The 19697-nt window shown below is 49.6% G+C and overlaps 1 protein-coding gene and 1 non-coding gene across 14 annotated transcripts in view; both read right to left on the bottom strand.

The window, feature by feature from the left end:
- Positions 1 to 1439: 1439 nt before the first annotated feature.
- Positions 1440 to 1511, bottom strand: TRNAC-GCA (transfer RNA cysteine (anticodon GCA)). The gene has a single exon. It is a non-coding gene; the product is annotated as a tRNA-Cys (tRNA).
- A 4081-nt stretch (positions 1512 to 5592) lies between these two features.
- Positions 5593 to 19697, bottom strand: part of DCAF4 (DDB1 and CUL4 associated factor 4) — a 34232-nt gene continuing 20127 nt past the window's right edge. For 3 of the 13 annotated variants that reach the window (XM_005561713.5, XM_015453973.4, XM_015453972.4), the window contains exons 7-14: positions 19461 to 19604; positions 18309 to 18358; positions 13271 to 13350; positions 11243 to 11344; positions 11023 to 11120; positions 9473 to 9646; positions 8676 to 8790; positions 5593 to 6602 (exon numbers count right to left, since the gene is read on the bottom strand). In XM_005561713.5, the coding sequence (XP_005561770.2) occupies positions 6409 to 6602; positions 8676 to 8790; positions 9473 to 9646; positions 11023 to 11120; positions 11243 to 11344; positions 13271 to 13350; positions 18309 to 18358; positions 19461 to 19604 (957 nt within the window). In that variant the 3' untranslated portion in view covers positions 5593 to 6408. Of the gene's footprint in view, positions 6603 to 7961; positions 8296 to 8675; positions 8791 to 9472; positions 9647 to 11022; positions 11121 to 11242; positions 11345 to 11451; positions 13098 to 13270; positions 13351 to 18308; positions 18359 to 19460; positions 19605 to 19697 lie in introns of those variants that run through there. The other 10 variants (XR_012415919.1, XR_012415920.1, XM_005561714.4 and 7 more) reach the window with 7 other exon arrangements.

Genomic DNA, 19697 nt, shown 5'->3' with positions numbered 1-19697 from the left:
CTGTCTCTACAAAAATACCCCCAAATCTCAAAAATCAGCTCGGTGTGGTGGCACACGCCTGTAATCCCAGCTACTCAGGAGACTGAGGTGGGAGAATTGCTTGAGCCTGGGAGGTCAAGGCTGCAGTGAGCCAAGATCACGCCGGCTGTACTCTAGCCTGGGCGACAGAGTGAGACCTTGTCAAAAAAAAAAAAAAAGAAAAATGCTCAGAGACTGTAACATATTAATCTTTATGACATCAATGGTATCAAGCAAACTGGCCAAAATGCTTATTCAATGTCTTGGCCAAGTTTAACCCCTTTTCATGCAACCTAGACCACATTTTAGGTGCAGTGAGTGTTAACCAAGAACCAACTGCTGCTCTTTACCCGCCGCCACTGAGTCGCGGAGGCAGAGGCTCAGGTGTGTTCAAGAATCAGCTTCCTCCCTAACCCACCGCCATGGCCCAGGAAGGCATCACTGCTGGAGGTGTCATGGACCTTAACACTGCTTTACAAGAGGCCCTGAAAGCCGCCCTCATCCACGATGGCCTAGCACGTGGAATTCGAGAAGCTGCCAAAGCCTTAGAAAAGTGCTGGGCCCATCCTCGTGTGCTGTCCCCATCCTCGTGAGCTGTCCCCAACTGTGATGAGCCTGCCTATGTGGCTGGTGAAGGCCCTTGGTGCTGAACACCAGATCACCCAAATTAAGGGTGATGACAAGAAACCAGGGGAAGGGGTGGGCCACTGTAAAACTGACAGGGAAAACCCATAAAGTGGCTGGTTGCAGTTGTGTAGTGTTAAGGACCATGGCAAAGGATGTCATCAAAGAGTTGTTTGAGATGGAGTCTCTCTGTCACCCAGGCTGGAGTGCAGTGGCATGATCTCGGCTCACTGTAGCCTCTGCCTCCTGGTTGCAAGCAATTCTCCTGCCTCAGCCTCCCAAGTAGCTGGGATTATAGACGCGCACCACCATGCCTGGCTAATTTGTGTATTTTTAGTAGAGACGGGGAGGGGGGCGGGTTTCGCCATGTGGCTCAGCTGGTCTTGAATTCTTGAATTCAAGTGATCCACCCAATTCGGCCTCCCAAAGTGCTGGGATTATAGGCGTGAGCCACCGTGCCTGGCCCTTCTTTCATGTTTTAATTCAAGGGAACTTTGCATGTACTAAGTTTTCAAAAATATATGTTGAAGGAACATTTATATATATACTTCGACACACACCCGATGGCCAAATTGTGTTCACAGCTCTCAGACTTACTCACAGATTTAGAATCTCCCCAGGGACTTGGTCTTAATGGAATACAAAGGAGGTCCTAAAGGGGCTTTTTGTTCTAGTGGTCAGCTGGAATGTGGGAGGAACAATTTCAACACAACAGCAAGCTGAAAGTTCCTTTATCTTCTGGTAACACTGTGGCTGACAGTATTTACTTTTAAATGGAAGTGAGAAAACATCCGGGAAGGGGGCACCCGGATTTGAACCGGGGACCTCTTGATCTGCAGTCAAATGCTCTACCCCTGAGCTATACCCCCTTCACCTGCTAAGCACTCCTTCCTTGTCCACTTATGGTGACTCAATACAATCAAGTTCCACCCACACTAGAGTTCTGGCAAGCTTTGTGTTCTAAAGCCCCACCTTCTTAATTATCCATCATCTGCTTTGGCTTTTCCCTTGGCCACCAATAAACTGAAAGGGAATACTTGAAAAATGACATCCTGGGCTGGGCACGGTGGCTCACGCCCATAATCCCAGCACTTTGGGAGGCTGAGGTGAGGTCAGGAGTTTGAGACCAGCCTGACCAGCATAGCGAATCCCCATCGCCACTAAAAATACAAAAAAATTAGGTGGGCGTGGTGGCAGGCGCCTGTAATCCCAGCTACTGGGGAGGCTGAGGCAGGAGAATTGCTTGAACTCTGGGAGGCGGAGGTTGCAGTGAGCTGAAATCACACCACTGTACTCCAGGCTGGGCTAAAAGTGAGTCTCTCTATCTATATATAAAGTGTGTGTGCATGTGTGTGTATGCGTGTGTGTGTGTGTTTTGTAAAGATAGGGTTTCTGCATGTTGCCCAGGCTGATTTCAAGGGATCCACCTGCCTGAGCTCAAGCAATCCTCCCGTCTCGGCCTCACTTCAGCCTCCCAAAGTACTGGGATTACAGGCATTAACCATGAAGCGTAGCTTTTGCTCTGTTCTTGATGGAACAATAGCCAGCTCTGACCTGGGGCTCTGCTCTTAGCTGGGCAAGTGCTTTATTGAGGTTGAGTAGTATGGCTCCTCCTTATCCCACTGGCAGGGGAGAACTGAAGCCCCTCCTTTCAAACCTGGCACTCGTTGGTATGGAGTGCAAGGGCATAGGCCCGAGAAGCCCTTTCTCCCCTCATCACCTTTCCAGTGGGAAGAGAAGCCAAGAATAGAGCTGGCTCCTTCCTCCAATCTCAGGGAAGAAACAGCACACTTGGAGACACAAATTTTTTTCATGTAAAGTAACATTGAGAGTTCATCTAAACATCTGTCTTAGAAATTCAGGTTGAGGGCTATGAAGGGAAGAGATGCTGGTAGAACAGAGGGAGGTGGGCGGCCTCTCCAAAGACGGATGTGCTCTGGCAGAGAGCTGGGGTGTTCCCGCAGCAGTCAAACCTCCCACTGAACCCACTGACCGGTTTCAGACCAGCACTGCAGTGGTCATGCCCAGTCCCCTGCTGGAGAGGATGCCCTCGGGGGTGAGGAGAGAGGCTTGAGCCTGCATTCAGTCCACCTCTTGGCTTCCCCATTCCCCTGGGTGTGGTATGGGATGCCAACCAGGCGTAGTCACTGCATTCCCCATGCCCACAGCCGAACATGCAATCCTCAAATGTCCCGAGCCTCTGGGTTGAAAAGCCAAGGGCTGGTAAGGTTGAGGGACAGGCTTCCTAGAAATAAAACCCCGCAACAGGAATAATAGCGGGGAGACTGTGAACGGTTTGTGCTGGGACAGGAGGGGTCAGAAATTCTGGGCTTGGCAGAGCTGGGCTTTCTCCCACGAGAAATGAGAAAAATGTCACCCTTGTCTCTGACCCATGTGGAAAAAATGGATGGGCTCAAAATCAATTGGACCAAATGTACAAAGGATCATGCGACTGGAGGAGTGGCCCAGGATGGTGGAGCTGGGCTGGGAGGAGGGTTTACTCTATTAGAAAAATCTCTCCCAACTCTTTCCCGTTGTTGTTCATCTGGGCCCGGAAAAGGAGCAGGACACAGCAGTGAGGGAAACGGGGGCTTCAGAATTGGGAAGAGTGGAATCTTAATCCCAGCTCAGCCCTTCTCGCCAAACCACTTTAACTCAAGAAACCTGTTTCCCAAACTGTGCTGTGGGGTTAGTGTGAGGGTGAGAAGCGCCTTACAAATGGCTCATGTCTGTGATGCCAGCACTTTGGGAGGCTGAGGCCAGAGGAGCACTGGAGCCTAGGAGTTCAAGACCAGCCTGGGCAACATAGGGAGACTCCATCTCTACAAAAAACAAAAAATTAACTGAATGTGGTGGTACACCCTGTGGGCCCAACTGCTCAGAAGGCTGAGGTGGGAGGATTGCCCAAGCCCAGGAGGTCAAGACTGCAGTGAGTCGTAACTGTGCTACTGCAATTCATGCAGTCCAGCTTGGGCGACAGAGTGAGACCATGTCTCAAAAAATACAGGGCGGGGGGGCTGACATACAGTGGGTGCTTATTAGCTAATATCAGGCAGCACTGTGGCACCATCTGCTTGTGTATGTGAAGAAAAGCTGGAAGGATGCAGTCCCTGGGCCTCTTCCCCTCAACCAGGCTTCGCTATGGCCTAGGAACCATGATGAGGCTGGAAATGGAGGCAGCACGTGCCTGTCCCTACCCAACTTCTCCTGTTGAGGTATCTCTGTCCTTTCCCGAAGATGTGGATGTAATCTACTATCCAGCCATCCCTTCCTGTACCACCATGATCCTGAAAGTGGGGAAGAGAATACAGAAGACTGTCAGCCACCCACAGTGCTGAGAGGGCACAGTACAAACTGCCCTGGGGTTTGCTGGTGGGAGAGGGAAGAGGTCACAGCCTTAGGTAACTCAGGCGGACAGATTAAATATATTTAAGAACCGAGCCGGGTGCGGTGGCTCAGGCCTGCAATCCCAGCACTTTGGGAGGCTGAGGCAGGCGGATCACCTGAGGTCAGGAGTTTGAGACCAGAGTGACCAACATGGAGAAACCCTGTCTCTACTAAAAATACAAAAAAAGTAGCTGGGCATGATGGTACGTGCCTGTAATCCCAGCTACTCAGGAAGGCTGAGGCAGGAGAATCGCTTGAACCCGGGAGGCAGAGGGTGCAGTGAGCTGAGATGGCGCCATTGCACTTCAGCCTGGGCAACGAGAGCGAAACTCCGTCTCAAAACAAAAAAACAAAAAACAAACAAAGCAGGCTGGGCACAGTGGCTCACACCTATAATCCCAGCACTTTAGGAGGCTGAGGCAAGAGGGCCACTTGAACCCAGAAGTTTCACACTAGCCTAGGTAACATGGCCAGACCCATCTCTACAAAAAAATCAAAAAACCGCCAGGCGTGGTGGCACACACCTGTAGTCCCAGTTACTCAGGAGGCTGAGACTGCAGGATCGCTTGAGCCCAGCAGTTTGAGGCTGCAGTGAGCTGTGATCATGCCACTGCACTTCCAGCCTGGGTGACAGAGAGTGGGACTCTTGTCTCAAAAAAGAAAATTAAAAAGCTTTTTCAAAATGTGTACACCACATTATTTTCAAGCCTTTAAACACTTAGGTTCTTCCTTTTTCCCTCCCCAGACTATGGTTCCTTCTGTCGTAAAATTACATGAGTTGGTGTCGGGTGTGATGGCTTATGCCTGTAGTCCCAGCACTTTGGGAGGCTGAGACGGGCAGATTACTTGAGCTCAAGAGTTCAAGACCAGCCTGGGCAACACTGTGAAACCCTGTCTCTGTAGTCCCCGCTACTCAAGAGGCTGAAGTGGGAGGATCCCTTGATATAGAAGGTGGAGGTTGCAGTAAGCCAAAACCTGCCACTGTGTTCCAGCCAGGGTGACAGAATAAGACCCTGTCTCTAAAAAAATTTTTTTTGGTTCTCTATAGAATACGTTGTATTAGTCAGGGTACTGGCAGGAAACGGATGGAACATTCAAGTGGCTGAGAGTCTACCTAGTGAGGCATCCTGGGCCAGTAACAGTAAGGTGTGATGACCAGCTGTAGGTCTGAAGGGACAAATGGAGAGCTGTTGGAACCCGGCTCTCTCTGAGCACTTTCCAATAGAAGTGGTGGGTTTTAGTTACAGCCACCCATAGCCCAGCCAGAAGGGAGCCGGGGAACCAGCGATCCCACCTCCCTCTTCTCTTGCCCTCCGTGTTCTGCTGCTGCTTCCCACGGGCTGAACCTACCTGGCTGCTGCGAGCCAGGGAACCCTGACCTAGTCCAGAGGTGAGTCTCTCGGGCATGCACAGAGCAGGGTGGAGATGGAGAGATGATGAGGGCAGAGTGGGTCTGGAGGGGCCCAGGGAAGCTCTCCAGGAAGGCTATGAAAGCTGGTCCCAGCAGCCCAAGCTTCATGATCTCCTGAGTCATTCACAGAAGCGCACGTCACACCATGATTCTTTTCTTGGTTTATTGTTTGGTAGAAAAACAGGCTCTTTAACACTGAATAAACATCTCACAAACCGTCGCTCCTAGACTGCAAAAAGTCAAAACCGATTCACTTTGACGCCAGGCCCTTGAATCTGACATTCAAGTCACTGTAATAGAAACCAGAGCTGCTGTACCTTAGAGGTGCTTCAACAAAGGTATGTTAAGGACTGTTTAAAACTCCTCGCATGTAAGAAGATCCATCTTTCCTTCCAATGCCTTTGGATAATAACAGGAGAATCCCGGAGATCTGCTGTTGAGTTTGAGAAGGCCAAGTTTAAGGATTCCAAACTCCAGCCTTCAATATTTCTGCAGGGACTTAGAGAAGTAACCTCCCCATCCTCTCCCGCTGGCTTCCCCAAGTACAGATGCAGGTCGTCCTGGGACCCAGGCACCGAGGGCTCAAACCATCTCACCGTCTCATCGCTGGGCTTCTCCAATGGGCTCTTGGTGGAAGAAGCTTTTAGTTTTTGCCAATCTTCAGTCCTTAGAAAAGTCTTTTTTTGTTAAGAAAAGGTAGGGAGGGTTAACTAAGTTCTAAGAATTCAATAAGAAAAGGAAATAGGTACCTTTTATGAAAAGGACTTCCAAGCTCTCTGAGCCAGCAATTTAACTCAAATAACTTTCCTGAGTGTCTCCACACGGAACGTTCAGCACTTCTCTCCTAGCAGCCAGAGGATGGGATCTGTGTACACTGTCACTTAAAACGCCCTCATCAGATGCAGTAAAAAGTTACGCTTTCCTCCCGTAAGTCAAATCCACATAGCTCTGGGCTGTACCCTGCAGAATTAGCTGTAGGAGTAACAGTAAAGGTCCTGCCCGACAGCCATGAGCAGCCCCGGCGCGCCCCGGGAGCCCCCCAGCCGCGACGAGAAGGCCACACTAGGAATGTCGGCCTTGGAGGCAGGGTACGGGGAGGGTATGGTTCTGAGTAGGTGGGCATCGTGGAGGCTCCAGATTCTCGTGTAGCAGTCCTGCCCCACTAGGAAAGAGGAAAGACACATGGCAGGCTAGTGAGAGAATGCAAAGGAAAACTCACCTACATGTGGACATGGCTTCTCAAGATTCCTCAGGGCTGTGATTTCATGCGAGCCAAAACACAAACTCATTAACAGACAGCATTTCTACAGATAACGCAAGTCTCCCTGTTGTGCTAGAACAATGACAAGATGCCCTGGTTGGCTGTGTGATGCCACGAGTGGCTTGGAGGTATCCTGGCTAATGTCTGGGGATTCTGCTGCTCTTGACGTCACGGAATGTTCAAGTGTGAGCGCAGGCCACCTGGTCTAGATGACATGCAACTGATTTCTCCCATTTTTTAGGGACAAAGTCTTGCTCTGTCGCCCAGGCTGGGGTGCAGTGGTGCAATCAGGGCTCACTGCAGCCTTGAACTCCTGAGTTACCTCAGCCTCCTGAGTTAACTGGGACTACAAGTGTGTGCCACCATACCTAATTTTTTTTTTTTTTTTGAGATAGGGTCTTGTTATGTTGCCCCGGCTGGTCCTAAACTCCCAGACTCAAGCTTCCTAAGTGCTAGAATTATAGCTACCACGTCTGGCCTGATCTTTTCATGATATAGTAAAAGATCTGTCAAAGTCATTACATCCTGGGGATGGACTAGGTTGACAACTCTCCCCACAGCTCTTTCTGGTTTAACGCTTCAGTTCCTAAGACCAGTTTCAGTCTTCAGGGCTCCAGTTCTGAGGACTGTGACACACAACAGCATGGGTTACAGCAGCCCAGAAACATGATTATACTACTGGAGAACTTCAGCAGAAGAGGACAGGCCTTGGGCAGTCATGGGTTTCACATTTGTGATTCCGATCACTTGTGTGACTCTAAGACCAGAAGTGCTACCTTGGCTGAAGCTGACTCCCGGCTGCAGCTTATTACTGCCGCTGACGACTACCTGCACCTGCCTTTCAGCAAGGCTGAGCTCTCTCTATCATCCAGCTCACAGGAGCTCTTCTGCGATAAAAATAGGTGAAAAATCGATTTAAAAAGGAAGCGAAGTCCTGGTGTTGATGAGAATAGTAAATAAGTCTAAGAACGTTCTAACAAAGTGATGCTTCCTAGCCACAAAAATGTTCCATGGGGAATAAACCCTTTCTATAGGAATACCAGTAGAAGTGGTTCATGAAGACTGAGAACACATTCTGTAGTGTCAGGGGCCACTATTTCAGTGTGAAAGCACTGAGCCTGCACATTGTCTGATTACGCTATAGCCACTATCATCTGTAATCAACTGGTAACTCCCTTCCCAGGGGCTTAGTGGCTAGCCAGCCGCTCCTAATCTGCAGATCGTGGAGCCACAGGGATGGCAGTAAAGGGGCCATGAATCTTTTTTATTTATTTATTTATTTATTTATTTTGAGATGGAGTTTCACTCTGTCAATCTTGGCTCACTGTAACCTCCGACTTCCTGGTCCAAGCAATTCTCCTGCTTCAGACTCCTAAGTAGCTGGGATTACAGGCAGGTGCCACCATGCCCAGTTAGTTTTTGTATTTTAGTAGTAATGGGGTTTCACCATGCTGGCCAGGATGGTCTCAATCTCGTGGCCTGGTGATCCGCCCTCCTTGGCCTCCCACAGTGTTGGGATTACGCGCGTGAGCCACCGCGCCGGGCCGGGGCCAAGAATCTTTACAATGACCGTAACTTCTTTTCTCAGCATCCTCTGGTGGAAATGCAAGTAGAGACAACAGGGAGCCCACGTTTTTGGGTAAGATAGCTGCGTGGTGGGATACTGCTGGCCTGATGAAATCCACGCAAACTCCAAACCCAGGCTCCCCAGCACCCCCCACCTGCCTGTTTCTGAAGTGATGTTTGCCCACTGACATGGGACGAGGCTGTCCACCTGGTGGACATTTATTTACACTGCGGATTACTAATATATCCAATTCTACTTCCCTCCTAGTCTCCCCACCCAAATGTCCACACTCCCCTCGATTCAGTTCTGTTTTGGGGTAACTTTTCCCTATGCTGCTGAAGTTGCTGGGATCGCCCCTGAGAGACAGTATTTGATGGGGTGGAATTTCCCCTTCCTTCCTCAAGTACCTGCCACCAGGATTCCTTCTTCCTCGTGCACATGCAGGGGCAGGTAGGCATACTCATTCACGTGGCCTTCGTACTGCCTTATGCACTTAGTGGTCCTCAGGTCCCACAGCTTGATCTGTGGAAAGAAGCACCAGGAGCCATCAGAGAGGGGCCAGGAGGTACAACGGTGGTCCCCAAGTGCGAAGCCAGGAAGGCAAGGTGGTCTCCAGTGGCCTGTGCAGGTCATGAAGATCTCCATCTCGAATTCCTGAGCCTTGGAGTCCATCAAAAGCATGTAACCAGGTCGGGCGTGGTGGCTCAAGTCTGTAATCCCAGCACTTTGGGAGGCCAAGGTGGGCAGATCATGAGGTCAGGAGTTTGAGATCAGCCTGACCAACATGGTGAAACCCCGTCTCTACTAAAAATACAAAAATTATCCGGGTGCCTGCAATCTCAGCTACTCAGGAGGCTGAGGCAGGAGAATCGCTTGAACCTGAGAGATGGAGGTTGCAGTGAGCCGAGATTGCACCATTGCACTCCGGCCTGGGCAACACAGCAAGACTTCGTTGCAAAAAAAAAAAAAAAAAAAAAAAAAAAAAGGTACACAACCAAAGAATCCTTTTCACTTTTGTTCACATCAGATTAGGCTCATATGGGCAACAAAGCAGTCCCCAGGCAGGGCCAACAAATCACTTGGTCTTCAGTGAACTTCCCCTGCCTGGGGTCTCGGTATGAGGACCTCTTCAGCAGAACCCTTTCACCTGGCAGGTCTCTGGGCCACGAGACCCTGTGGCCTGAGAAAGTTCATGATCCCCTACCTTTCCAGCCATGTCTGATGCCATCAGGTATTGCTCATCTTGGAGGATCCGCACAGAGGTCACTGCTGAGTCATGAAACAGGCGGGTGGCCTTCCATCCCTTGCCTTGATTTCCACAACGCAGATCAATGGCAAAGATTTCCCCAGAGCGGCAGCCATTAAACAGCAGAGGAACCTGTGGAAAGAGGGCCTGCTCGGTCCTGGCTACCATGACCTCCCTCTGAGGCTGGGCGGGGCAGGTCCTCCTGCTATAACCCCTCTTCCAGCCTCTGGGTTGGATGGTGTGATCAGACACGTGCTGGTCAGGGTTTGGGTCTCAATGGAGTTGGAAGGGAGGATGATTCCTTGTTAGTGGCTAGAAGAACCAGACCCCACGTGTCCTCCTCATGGGCAGCATAGAGGTCCTAGGAGCTGCCTGCTCCCCGCCCCCCCACGCACTGCCGCCTTTGGCCTTTCTCTCTGAAGTCCCAGAGATAGCACCCCATCTCTACCAAAGGCGGGTCAGCAGGTTCATTCACTTTTAAGGAAAGATGGTATTTTCTAGAGAAAAGTCCTTAAAATATAGTTATGACCACTTTTTTTTGAGACAGAGCCTTGCCCTGTCGCCCAGGCTAGAGTGCAGTGGTGCCATCTCGGCTCACTGCAACCTCCGCCTCCCGGGTTCAGGTGATTCTCCTGCCTCAGCCTCCTGAGCAGCTGGGATTACAGGCGCCTGGCACCACACCCAGCTAATTTTTGTATTTTTAGTAGAGAAGAGGTTTCACTATCTTGGCTAGGCTGGTTTCAAACTCCTGACCTCGTGATCTACCCATCTCGGCCTCCCAAAGTGCTGGGATTACAGCCATGAGCCACTGCACCTGGCCTGATTTTTTTTTTTTTTTAAACTGACTTGAATTTATCAAGCTTAAATTCTTTTTTTTTTTTGAGATGGAGTCTCACTCTGTTGCCCAGGCTGGAGTGCAGTGGTGCGATATCGGCTCACTGCAAGCTCTGCCTCCCAGGTTCACGCCATTCTCCTGTCTCAGCCTGCCGTGTAGGTGGGACTACAGGCGCCCGCCACCACACCTGGCTAATTTTTGTATTTTTAGTAGAGATGGAGTTTCACTGTGTTAGCCAGGATGGTCTCGATCTCCTGACCTCGTGATCCATCCGTCTCGGCCTCCCAAAGTGCTGGGATTACAGGCGTGAGCCACCGTGCCCGGCCCTGATTTTTTAAATATATAAAACATATAACCTGAGAGCTGTGAAGAATTGGTGTTTAGCTTATACATTTTAAAGATGGTTTGTCCTGCTGGGTAACTCCAAGTACCCAAGAACTGCTCACAATTCCTTTCCATGAGAGGTTGTTTAGAGCAACTCAGGCAAGCCTTTCTGGATCAACCAACTTTCACTCAGTTCAGACACGCTTACAAAGGAACCCACTGAGCCTTTCTGATGCTCTTTCTCCCCTGTCAAAGACGACTAGATGGCACACAGAGGAGTCCAATTTCAATCTGGCCAAATTTCTGCACGGGGCAAACTTTATATTCTGCCTGTCCCAATCCAACTAACCATGAGAGCAAACTGCTGGGCCAAGACATCACTGTTGGTCCCAAAGGACTGCCGGTGTCCCGTCACCACGTTGGTCAACAGGACCCGCCGAGACAAGCCTGGCGGAGACAGAGATAGGCTGGTGAGATTATGTCACATGTAGTCTGGGGAGAGGGACAGCTACAGGGGTTTTAAGGTCTGTTAAGGCCTCTTCTCTGGGCACCTGGGGAGCCAGGCTCACCTGTACTGAAGCAGTTATTTGCTTGGATATTCAGGGACCAGGCACAGGACCAGGCACCAGGGATCCGGAAACTGCAGAGCATGCCAGGCCGGTCTATTCCTGCTAAGGGGATAGGAGAATGTAAATTGTGGCTGCCCTCTAGCCAGGCCAGGGACCACTGGGTTCAGAAAACATCTAAATATGCCCATAGCTGCTCAGAGGGTCTATACCTTTGGCCCCATTCTGGGTTTTGTGGTTGCAAGAGAGAGGCTCAGCTGGGATGCCTGGCTCACAAGTGGTTATTCTGAAAATGCATGTATGTTAACATTCCCAGTAGTCACGTTTATAGTACTGATATCAAGGAGGTAGTGTACTGTCAGAGGTAAGGTGGCTCCGATCCTCGATCACCTACCAGCTATGTGATCTCAGGCAAGTGTGTGTGTATATACATACGCACACACAGACACACACACACACACATAAAGATATATATAGATATACGTATTTTTAAGACAGGGTCTTGTTCTTTTGCCCAGTCTGGAGTGCAGTGGCATGATCATGGCTCAATGCATCCTCAACTTCCCAGGCTCAAGAAATCCTCCCATCTCAGCCTCCCAAGTAGCTGGGACCACAGGTGTGAGTCACCACACATGGCTTATTATTTATTTTTTGTAGAGATTGGAGTCTTGCTATGTTGCTCAGGCTGGTCTCGAACTCCTGGGCTCAAATGATTATCCTGCCTTGGCCTCCCAAAGTGTTGGGATTACAGGCATGAGTCACCATGCTTTGATAAAATATTTTTTAAAATAAACTTTTGCATTGATAGAACGTACACATTGGAAGGATACAGTTCAGGGAGTTATTACAAACTAAATATAGCCACGTACCCGCCAATCAGGTTGAGAAACAGAACAATCCAGGCCGGGCGCGGTGGCTCACGCCTGTAATCCCAGCACTTTGGCAGGCCAAGGCGGGTGGATCACCTGAGGTCAGGAGTTCGAGACCAGCCTCACCAACATGGAGAAATCCCATCTCTACTAAAAGTACAAAAATAGCCAGGTGTGGTAGAACATGCCTGTAATCCCATCTACTCGGGAGGCTGAGGCAGGAGAATCGCTTGAATCCCAGAGACGAAGGTTGCGGTGACCTGAGATCACGTCACTGTACTCCAGCCTGGGCAACAAAACTCCGTCTCAAAAACAAACAAACAAACAAAGAAAAAAGAAAAGACATAAAACAATCCAGTACCCCAGAGGCCTCCCTCACATCCCTTTCCCAATTACTACCTCTCCAAAGGGTACTGTGAGCCTGACCTCCAACACTAAAAATTACTTTTGTAAGGCAAATTCTGAAACTCTCTGCCTCAGTTTCCTTAACCGTAAAATGGTGGTAAGACACACTCCTGCCTCATAAGCTTGCTGTGCGATGAAATACCAGGCACTGAGCTAAATGTGCGTGATCTCATCTAATTCTCCATGGATGTGCACTGGGAAGGCCTTGTCCACTTTAGGGAGGTTCAATATTCCATTCAAGTTGGCAAGGGGCAGAGCTGGGATTCGTGCCAGGTTTGCCTGAAGCCCACACTCTTAAGAGGCCTCTCACTCTTGTCTTATTGATCCTAATTTTCTGATAGACTGAAAATGTAGTATCTAGAATGCTGTCAGGAAGGAGGAGTCAAGTTGCCTTAACCTAGGCAGAATGTTAAGTACCCCTGATAGCACCTGAGGTGCTCTGGACCTTCGGAGGTGTCTTCTGAATGATGTGCACAGGCATCCAAATCAGTGTTCTAATCTCACGTTGGTTTACATACGTGTTAAGTCTGCTCTGGCTGCTGAAATGACTGAAATGGCCCAAGATGGGTAAAAAGGGGCAGATGCTGTAAAAAAAAAAAAAAAAAAAAAGCACATGCTTCTGGTACTAACCCTGGGACAGGCTTAGGGAATCCTCCCACAGTGCCTCTGCAGTGGCCCCACACTCCTCTCTAAGCCACTCCCACACAGCTCTTGGGAGATATAGGACAGATTTCTTCAAAGGAAGAGAACCCTGTACCTGGGTGACTATTGACGAACAGTGACGCTGGGAGCAGGGTCGCGCAGCCTGGAGTCTCCGCGAGTCCCATGAGGCACAGCCTGGAAAAAGCTGTTAAGGACAGTTAGGCACAAGGCTCCCCTCTGGGAGGAGGCATGGGCGTTCACCCTTCAGAAGGTCATACGGCACACAACCTAGGACAGAGTAACCCCGCCGTCCAGATTCAACATATGTTTACACTGTCCACATTTAGCTTCGCGTGTTTTTTTTGGTTTGTTTGTTTGTTTTTGAGACGGAGTTTCGCTCTTGTTGCCCAGGCTGGGGTGCAATGGCGTGATCTTGGCTCACTGCAACCTCTGCCTCCTGGGTTCAAGCGATTCTCCTGCCTCAGCCTCCTGAGTAGCTGGGATTACAGGCATGTGCCACCATGCCTGTCTAATTTTGTATTTTTAGTAGACATGGGGTTTCTCCATCTTGGTCAGGCTGGTCTTGAACACCCGACCTCAGGTGATCTGCCCGCCCTGGCCTCCCAAAGTGCCGGGATTATAGGGGTGAGCCATCGTGCCCGGCCAGCTTCAGATTTTTTTTAAAGGGAAAAACAAATCAGATATCAGATATAGTTAAAAGCTGGGTGTGGTGGCTCCTGCCTATGTAATCCCAGCACTTTGGGAAGCTGAGGCAGGAGGATCACTCAAGCCCAGGAGTTCGAGACCAGCCTGGAAAACATGGCAAAACCTTTTCTCTACAAAAAATACAAAAACTAGCTGGGCGTGGTGGTGTGTGCCTGTAGTACCAGCTCCTCGGGAGGCTGAGGTGGGAGGATTGCTTGAGCCTTGAAAGTCGAGGCTGTGGTGAGCTGTGATCATGTGACTGCATTCCAGCCTGAAGTAAGATCATGTCTCAAAAATAAAATACTATAAAAAAGCCCCAAAAGCCCCCCTCTCTGATCCCTCCCTAGTCCAATTCTCCCTTCTCCCCCACCCAGAAAGAACTGCTCTTCTCAAACTGGTGTAAGTTCTTCTAAGCCATGCTGTATTTCCACTACATGTATTTGTCAATAAATAAAACAAAGCGACTTTTGTTTTAAAAAATACATATAGAAATGGCACTGCACAGAATATCTCACTACCAGCTGTTAAAATTTCTGCTTATCTGAATGGGTACAGGTGACACCTCACTATTATTTCAATGGCCATTTCCCTGACTACATGTGGGTGTCTGTTCACATGAGCGTAGTCACTGGGCAGTCTCTCTGACCTGCCCCTTTATACCCTTGCCTATGTGTGTGTCTTCTGACTGATGCGGTTCCTCTCCTTTTCCCCTCATAGCCAAACTTCACTCCAGAGGAGCCTGTATTTATTCTCACTCCCTTGCCTTTCCTCCACTGAAATCCAGGCCTGACCCTCGGCTTCCCAGAGAAGTGTTCTCACCACAGCCTTCAATGAGCTTCTGATTTCTTTTTTTTTTTTGTTTTTGTTTTTGTTTTGTTTTTTTTTGAGACGGAGTCTCGCTCTGTCGCCCAGGCTGGAGTGCTGTGGCCGGATCTCAGCTCACTGCAAGCTCCGCCTCCCGGGTTCCCGCCATTCTCCTGCCTCAGCCTCCCGAGTAGCTGGGACTACAGGCGCCCACCACCTCGCCCGGCTAGTTTTGTATTTTTTAGTAGAGACGGGGTTTCACCGTGTTAGCCAGGATGGTCTCGATCTCCTGACCTCGTGATCCACCCGTCTCGGCCTCCCAAAGTGCTGGGATTACAGGCTTGAGCCACCGTGCCCGGCCTGAGCTCCTGATTTCTAAATCTGACGGAAATGTTCCAGTTCTGCCCTATGGCCATGTAGCCCAATTTCTACTGCACACTCCTTGGCCTCAACCCACCACTCTCCGGGAAGTCTATCCTGGGCCTTCTCCTATCACACGATGCCCGGGCTAGGACCTGCGCCTGCCCCTTGGTGCCCTTCCCTCCACTCCTGCTGCCTCATTTCACGCCCTCACTGCCGCTCTCCGTCTTGCAGCAGCTTCTGTCTGAGGACTTGCTCTCACCTGTCTATCCCCCAACAATGCCACCAAAGGAATCATTTTCAAAAATCACTCCACAATCACAAACCCCTGGGACCTCCCACATCCCTAAGCGAGCATTCAGTCTTGAAAGGTCCTACTCCCTAGCCAGAAACATCATGAATATCAAACTGCTGCCAAACATACCAAGCTTTCTCCCAACTCCTCCTTCTATTAGGAGTCCCTGGCCTCTTCCTGCCCTCATGGGTCTCCCTTCAGGAAGGTGGCTGCAATCCCTCCTGCATGCAGCTTTCCTCCTACACTGAAGACTGGTGGAGCTGCCTGTCTCCATCTCCTTGCAACTGCATATACTCGATAGGTGTTGTCTGAATGACCACACATATTCCTCACTGGAAAACTAACTATCTGAAAAGTAATCATGTAACCTTTTAAAAACCTTTTTAAACATTTTATTTATATATATATATTTTTAGATGGAGTCTTGCTCTGTCGCCCAGACTGGAGTGCAGTGGTACAATCTTGGCTCACTGCAACCTCTGTCTCCTGGGTTTTCAAGCAATTCTCCCGCCTCAACTTCCCAAGTAGCTGGGATTACAGGTGCATGCCACCACACCTGACTAATTTTTGTATTTTTAGTGGAGACAGGGTTTCACCATGGTGGCAAGGCTGGTCTTGAATTCCTGACCTCAAGTGATCCACCTGCCTCGGCCTCCCAAAGTGCTGGGATTATGGGAATGAGCCACTGCACCCAGTCACTTTTTTCTTTTTTTTTTTTTTTAATTTAAGAGACAGGGTCTCTCTCTTTCACCCAGGCTGGAGTGCTGTAGTGTGATCATAGCTCACTGTAGCTTTGAAGTCTGGGGCTCAAGTGATCCTCCTGGCTCAGCTTCCTGAGTACCTGGAACTACAGGCATGCACCATGATGCTCAGCTAATTTTTTTTTTTTTTTTTTTTTTTTGTAGAGAGCAGGTCTTGCTATATTGCCCAGGCTGGTCTCAAACTCCTGGCCTCAAGCAATCCCCCGACTTTGGCCTCCCCAAGTGCTGAGATTACAGGTGTGAGCCACCGTGCCTGGCCAGGTAACATTCTTGACCATCTGAGTATGTGATGTGTATGTGACGTACCACTCTGGGTGGTAAGCTCCAAGTTAAGTATCTCCAGGATAGAGAGGGTGCTAAAACTGTAAATGGGAACAGCATCACCAAATAAACTTATTTTGCTTCTGGGTTTGGAGGGCACGGAAGTGAAGAAAGTGCGATGTGCATGTTAGTTACTGTTGCTGAATCTCAGCTTATTTATATTCAAACTTTGAGTACTTATGGGGCCACGCTAAGACTTAATCCTTTGACAGGCCACAGGTTAACTAAGGGCCCAATAAGTGTAGAACGAATTCCATCTAACCCCCACCACTCTTGCAGGGAAAATGCAGAGTGCAGGTCTGAACAAAGTACCATTTTTCGAAAGGGAAAAAGTTACCTGAACTTCTGAAGCAGCACAAAAAATCTGTAGCACAAAGGTCCGAAGATGACCAGAAACTGCCACCAGAGGGCAAGCCACCGATGAGGCTACGACAGACCATCCATCCCTTAAAGCTCAATTACGTGGAGTTTTTTTCCCTCTCCTTAGCCCACAGAAACATGAGAAACCATGCTGTTTTAAAAGACTGGAAATGAGAGCGAGGTTCGTTTTTGCTCTCTGCAGAGCTTGGCCTCTTTAGCCCTCTGGTTAGATCATCATAGGAACACGTGGTCAGTCCCATTAGCCTACAGAACCCCATCAAATGAAAGCCACATACAATTTTCAATTTGGAGAACACACATAGTTTGGTGCCTTATATAAATTTGTAATCAGGTCGCTAATGTATTTAGGCTTTACAAGCCTTTGAAATGTAAGCTGGGTGTGGTGGTGCATAGCTACAGTCCCAGCGACTTGGGAGGCTAAGGCAGGAGAATCACTTGAGCCCAGGAGTTCTAGGCTGGAGTGAGCTATGATTGCACCACTGCACTCAAGCCTGGATGACGAGCAAGACCCCTTTCTCTGAAAAAAATTAAATAAAAACCAAAAAACTCCTTTGAAAGACAGTGCTGTGAAACAAATAAAATTTTAAAAAAAGACTCTGATTCAGTTATCACTTGTTGAAGACCAATGATGTACCAGGAACTGGTAGGTGCATTCACAGGAGTTAACTAATGCTAATCTCACGACAACACAAGAAGTAGGTGTTAAGTACAACGAGCAGTCATGTTGTTTCCAGAACACATTTAATATGAGAATGAACCAAGGACAAGAGTCATTAACATGTGGCTTTCAGTGAATCAAGTCTTGTGCCATATCAAGAGCCCCCAAGGGTACCAGAGGCCAGGGACCACAACACTGTACTACTGTGCTCTCAGCAAAGTGGCTCCGCTCACTCAGGAAGGCAAAGACTAGTGTGATGAGTGCTCTAAAAAGCTGTTGCCAGCAGGGACCTGAGGCCCAGAACCCACGGACCCAAGTCCACTGCCAAAGAAACCCCCTCTCTGACCCTGCCCTCAGCTTCCCCTGGGAGGACCCTGCCCTCCTGACCACCGTTTTCCTCCCTGGCCTCAGGAGGAGCTGGGCTTCCTCCCCAAGGCTGTGCTGCTCCTTTCCGCTTTGTTCCTCTGCTACCGCACCAGCTCTCCGGCAGGAATACTGGGTCTGTGTCGTGAACCCAGAGCCTCCTGTCACACGCCACAGTGGCAGAGTGGGCCGGCCTTGGAGCCAGACTGCCCGAGTTCCTATCCTGTCTCCACCACATGCATGTGAAGGCCCAGAGAGTGTCTGCCACACAGTGACATCAATGTCATCTTAAGAAACAGCCATGATGGGACCTCAGCTACTTCTCTGTGCTCCACGGGCATCCTTGTGTTCTACCCAGGTACGCTTTTTTCTAAAGCATGAGATTTAAGTGCACAAGGGCCCAGCCCTCTGGTCACTAAGATGCCATGCCATGAAGCTCACAGATACCCAGGTCCACGTCAGGGTGTGGCCTGCCCACCAAACCTCTTCCTCTGCCAAAGGATACAGAATGTGGGAATCCAAGTGATTGAGCGAGGCCCAGCACACCGAATTCACCTGGTGAGGAAGCACACAGCAAGACGGAAAGTTATTCCACAGTAATATGCTTTCCTGTGGAATAACTTGTGGGGACACAGACATGTGACTTCTTTCTTCAGGTCTTGTTCCTCTTCAAATGGGCTGGAACAAACATTCTGAGGGCAGGGCTTGAGCAGGACAGGAAGTAACCTCAAGTCTGAGTCCTCCAACAGAGCCACAGGGAGACATCTGGTATATCTGGCATACCCTCTGGGCAGGGCTGAATGGCAGGAGATAAGCCTAACTCTGAAGGTGTATCTTACTTCACCCAGAAGCCATTTTCAACCTGTAACCATCTTGCGGCTTATGTCCCAACTGAATAGCAAGTCACAGCTTCTCATGGATGCCGCCATCACCCCACTGCAACTTAAAGGTTGCTCCCTAGACAGGAAGCTCCTCTTATTTGTTTAAGCCTCAGTGCTGGCTGCGGCCTGGCTGGATGACGTATCACTCCAACACACAGGGCAGGACCCCTCCTATCCAGGCCACAGTCACTGTCACCCATGTCCAAGGAACTCTCTGCCCTGGTGTGGGCCCTTTCAGATCAACTCCTGGACCCCTGGAGGGACAGTCCCGAGGACCAGTTAAAGAAGCGCTGTTTCAACCTACCCCAATCATCTCATTTCACTTTCTTTTCCAAGACAAGAAACTCCTGGGACCCTTTTCTTTCCCTATGGGTTCTGAGCAACTATAAATCCATTTTTTGAGATAGGGTCTCACTCTGTTACCAAGGTTGGAGTGCAGTGGCACGATCATGGCTCACTGCAGCCTCGATCTCCCGGCCTCAGGTGATCTTCCCACCTCACCTCCCCCCGAATCCCCAAGTAGCTGGGACTACAGGTGCACACCACCACACTCAGATAATTATTATTATTTTTTTTTGTAGAGACGAGTTTTCACCATGCATGTTCCGCTGCCCAGGTTGGTCTGAAACTCCTAGGCTGAAGTAAAAATCAAGTCCTATGGAAAAATGAGGTAACCATGCTCTGCCCTCTTCCCCAATTGCTCTCCTCTATCCTGAATTTGGCCAACTACCCCCACGGCCAAGTGTGCAGCAAGACTACAGGGATGGGCAATGTACCTTCCGGTTGGTGAAGTAGAGGTTTTCGTGCATGAACACCTTAAGCGTAGGGGTCTTCAGACTTTGCAGGTTGATGATGCCATACTTGGAGCCTCCGACTTTGACATCGTTCACTGTGAAGAGCCGGTCACTGTTGGTATCTGCCTGGAGAAGAGAAAGGGGCAGTGGGTGACATCCCAGCCTGCGCCTGGTGGGTTACGTAAGAGGGACCTGCTCGTCTCTCCTGGCCCCCATGCT

The sequence above is a fragment of the Macaca fascicularis genome, chromosome 7, assembly GCF_037993035.2.
Source record: "Macaca fascicularis isolate 582-1 chromosome 7, T2T-MFA8v1.1".
Taxonomy (NCBI): Eukaryota; Metazoa; Chordata; class Mammalia; order Primates; family Cercopithecidae; genus Macaca; species Macaca fascicularis.
Note: the sequence above shows the minus strand (reverse complement) of the source record. Positions and strands in the feature narration are given on the sequence as shown.